Raw genomic sequence first — 5,017 nt, 5'->3', positions numbered from 1 at the left:
CGTCAGGTTGAAATGTAAACAGGCTGGTTAAAAGTAGACGACAGGAGCCGAGTGCAGTCGGAGGAGGCCGAACACAACATACTTTTCTTCTGTCCGTTTGATGACGTGAATTTTCTGACTGACAGACTCCACAAATATTGAACAAGTTAATATAGAAATATATATATATAACATAGAAATATATACAGAATGTATATTATATAGAAATATATACAGAATGTATATTATATAGAAATATATACAGAATGTACGTAATATAGAAATATGTACAGAATGTATATTATATAGAAATATATACAGAATGTATATTATATAGAAATATATACAGAATGTATATTATATAGAAACATATACAGAATGTATATTATATAGAAATATGTACAGAATGTACATAATATAGAAATATATACAGAATGTATATTATATAGAAATATATACAGAATGTATATTATATAGAAATATGTACAGAATGTACGTAATATAGAAATATATACAGAATGTATATTATATAGAAATATATACAGAATGTATGTAATATAGAAATATATACAGAATGTATGTAATATAGAAATATATACAGAATGTATATTATATAGAAACATATACAGAATGTATATTATATAGAAATATGTACAGAATGTATATTATATAGAAATATATACAGAATGTATATCATATAGAAATATATATAGAATGTATATTATATAGAAATATATACAGAATGTATATTATATAGAAATATATACAGAATGTATGTAATATAGAAATATGTACAGAATGTATAGAAATATGTACAGAATGTATAGAAATATATACAGAATGTATGTAATATAGAAATATGTACAGAATGTATATTATATAGAAATATATACAGAATGTATGTAATATAGAAATATGTACAGAATGTATAGAAATATGTACAGAATGTATAGAAATATATACAGAATGTACGTAATATAGAAATATATACAGAATGTATATTATATAGAAATATATACAGAATGTATATCATATAGAAATATATATAGAATGTATATTATATAGAAATATATACAGAATGTATATTATATAGAAATATATACAGAATGTATGTAATATAGAAATATGTACAGAATGTATAGAAATATGTACAGAATGTATAGAAATATATACAGAATGTATGTAATATAGAAATATGTACAGAATGTATATTATATAGAAATATATACAGAATGTATGTAATATAGAAATATATACAGAATGTATATTATATAGAAATATATACAGAATGTATGTAATATAGAAATATGTACAGAATGTATAGAAATATGTACAGAATGTATAGAAATATATACAGAATGTACGTAATATAGAAATATATACAGAATGTATATTATATAGAAATATATACAGAATGTATATCATATAGAAATATATATAGAATGTATATTATATAGAAATATATACAGAATGTATATTATATAGAAATATATACAGAATGTATGTAATATAGAAATATGTACAGAATGTATAGAAATATGTACAGAATGTATAGAAATATATACAGAATGTATGTAATATAGAAATATGTACAGAATGTATAGAAATATATACAGAATGTATGTAATATAGAAATATGTACAGAATGTATAGAAATATATACAGAATGTATGTAATATAGAAATATGTACAGAATGTATAGAAATATGTACAGAATGTATATCATATAGAAATATATATAGAATGTATATTATATAGAAATATATACAGAATGTATATTATATAGAAATATATACAGAATGTATATTATATAGAAATATATACAGAATGTATATTATATAGAAATATATACAGAATGTATATTATATAGAAATATATACAGAATGTATATTATATAGAAATATATACAGAATGTATATTATATAGAAATATATACAGAATGTATGTAATATAGAAATATGTACAGAATGTATATCATATAGAAATATATATAGAATGTATATTATATAGAAATATATACAGAATGTATATTATATAGAAATATATACAGAATGTATGTAATATAGAAATATGTACAGAATTATATTATATAGAAATACAAAATGTATATAATATAGAAATATGTACAGAATGTATATAATATAGAAATATATATAGAATGTATATTATATAGAAATATATACAGAATGTATATTATATAGAAATATATACAGAATGTATATCATATAGAAATATATATAGAATGTATATTATATAGAAATATATACAGAATGTATATTATATAGAAATATATACAGAATGTATATTATATAGAAATATGTACAGAATGTATATTATATAGAAATATGTACAGAATGTATATTATATAGAAATATATACAGAATGTATATTATATAGAAATATGTACAGAATGTATATCATATAGAAATATGTACAGAATGTATATCATATAGAAATATATATAGAATGTATATTATATAGAAATATATACAGAATGTATATTATATAGAAATATATACAGAATGTATATTATATAGAAATATATACAGAATGTATATTATATAGAAATATATACAGAATGTATGTAATATAGAAATATGTACAGAATTATATTATATAGAAATACAAAATGTATATAATATAGAAATATGTACAGAATGTATATAATATAGAAATATATACAGAATGTATATTAAATAGAAATATATATAGAATGTATGTTAAAGGGAAAATGAAGGGAACGCTTAATGGCCGCAGTTTAACACCAAGTCAGTTAAACGTCACCTAACCACACACACACTCCTTCAGCCTGGAGCATATCACACCCACATGTGAAATCAGTGAGCACATGATGTGAGAACCACCATTGTTTGTCACCACTACAATATTCTACTTTGACCTGACAACAAGTGGTTCTACACACACACAAACACACACAGACACACACACACACTGACACACGTTGTTTTATAAAGTTCTCACAGACTTTGTTTTGTTTGTTTACTCTTCGGGCTGTTTGTTGTAAACATGTAAACATTGTTGGTTCTCCACAGAACAAATGCAGAACCTGACACATCAGATGAGTGTTGCTGTGTTCCTGGTCGCAGTTAGCTCGTGTGTCCAGCAGGGGGCGCTGTTCTACACAGAATGTTTCAGTGACGTCACACAAACACTTTTTGTTTATTGATCTTTTATTTGATCACTTTACTGTTTGTTGTTTGATTGATTATCTGATCTGATTGAACTAACAGGAGGTTGTTGAATGTTCTGATCCATACTGTGAATGATTGATCAGAATGAGTCTTAACAGAATCTTATTGATTTAGAGTTGAACTGATCACCAATCAGCTTATTGATTGGTGATCAGCTGGTCTGTTGTTTGTGTTCTATGTTTGGCTGCAGTCTGTTGAGCTCCTCCAGCAGACTAACCTGACCTCGTGACCAGATGATCTTTGTTGTACGTAACGGCGTCACGCCGTGGCCCCGCCCCCTCCTCCTCCTCAGCCTATGGAGGATTTAATTGTTTTCTCCTCCTCCGCTGCGTCCATTATCACTCTGAGGAACCGAGGTACCGCAGCGGGACACCGCGACCTCACCAGGCCGAGCGAGAGGGCCGGACCGCCGGGACAGAGCGGAGAATGAGAGCCGCCACCGGGATGGAGAGCCGACCGGAGCCGCCGCCGCTCAGGTTCCCCGGAGGAGGTGACATGACTGCGGAATAAACAGGCGAGAGGACGCCGCTGCGCCTGTCGGTGAGTGAGGGTGAAGGGGCGGATGGAGGAGAGGATGGAGGAGAGGATGGAGGAGAGGATGGAGGGGTGAACAGATGAACAGGTGGAGGTGTGGAGATGCAGGTGGAGCGGCTCGCTGACCGCTGTGTGACCGCTCATCGAGGCTGCAGCGCGGCCACAGATCTCCACACACCTGGAGCTCTGTGGCCTTCATCACCGCCACCAGTGATGATGATGATGATGATGATGATGATGATGATGATGGCCTTCAGTCTCTGCCTCCTTCTCTTTCAGCGGCTCTGTCAGGATGCCTGGGCCGCCCGCCGGGGCCGGCGCCAGCGCCGGGGCGGAGCTCCCGGACCTGAGCCACCTGACGGAGGAGGAGCGGAGCATCATCCTGTCGGTGATGGAGAGGCAGAAGAAGGAGGAGGAGAAGGAGCAGAGCATGCTAAAGTAAGGAGGGCGGGGTTAACTGTCCATCATTGATTATTGATCAGTGCTGATCAGGGCTCCTTATCCTCAGCTGCTGGTAGCTCAGCCAAAATAAAAGCACAGCGCCTCCTGTGTGGCCTTTCAAAATAAACCCCATCATAGCAGCAAGTTCATCATCTCTGACAATGAGAAGATCCCTGTGACGTCACATGACGTCATGTGAAGGAAGGGGGTCAGTTTAAGATCAACATGTCAGCTGTTTGTGTGACAGCTGTCTTCTTTACCTTCCTCCTCCCGCTCCTCGTCCTCCTCCTCCTCCTTCTCCTCTTGCTCCCTCTCCTCCTCCTGCTCCTGCTCCTCCTCCTCGTCCTCCTCCTCCTCCTTCTCCTCCTCTTGCTCCCTCTCCTCCTCCTGCTCCTGCTCCTCCTCCTCTTGCTCCTCCTCGTCCGCCTCCTCCTGCTCCTCCTGCTCCTCCTGCTCCTTTTCCAGCTCCTCGTCCTCCTCCTCCTCTTGATCCTCTTCCTCTTCCACGTCCTCCTCCTCCTGCTCCTCCTTCTCCTGCCCCCCCCTCCTCCTCCTGCTCCTCCTCATCCTCCTCCTCCTCCTGATCCTCTTCCTCTTCCACATCCTCCTCTTCCTGTCCCTCCTGCTCCTCGTCCTCCTCCTCATCTTGATCCTCTTCTTCTTCCACGTCCTCCTGCTCCTCCTTCTCCTGCTCCTCCTCCTCTTCCTGATCCTCTTCCACGTCCTCCTCCTCCTCCTCCTGCTCCTCCTCCTGCTCCTCGTCCTCCTCATCCTTCTCCTCCTGCCCCTTGTCCTCATCCTCGTCCTCCCCCTCCTTTTCCTGCTCCTCCTCCTGCTGCTCTTCAACTCTT

At 34.8% G+C, this 5,017-nt stretch overlaps 2 protein-coding genes across 2 annotated transcripts in view; both read left to right on the top strand.

Annotated features, from left to right (window-relative positions):
• The window catches only part of LOC141009601 (uncharacterized), a 205,646-nt gene that overhangs the window by 115,794 nt on the left and 84,835 nt on the right, over positions 1 to 5,017 (top strand). The gene's annotated exons all lie outside the window — the stretch shown is intronic.
• The window catches only part of rims2b (regulating synaptic membrane exocytosis 2b), a 45,505-nt gene continuing 44,505 nt past the window's right edge, over positions 4,018 to 5,017 (top strand). Inside the window, exon 1 of the mRNA XM_073482364.1 lies at positions 4,018 to 4,163. Within this exon, the coding sequence (XP_073338465.1) occupies positions 4,018 to 4,163 (146 nt within the window). The remainder of the gene's footprint in view (positions 4,164 to 5,017) is intronic.

This window comes from Pagrus major, chromosome 15 (assembly GCF_040436345.1).
Source record: "Pagrus major chromosome 15, Pma_NU_1.0".
NCBI classification, from domain to species: Eukaryota; Metazoa; Chordata; class Actinopteri; order Spariformes; family Sparidae; genus Pagrus; species Pagrus major.
Note: the sequence above shows the minus strand (reverse complement) of the source record. Positions and strands in the feature narration are given on the sequence as shown.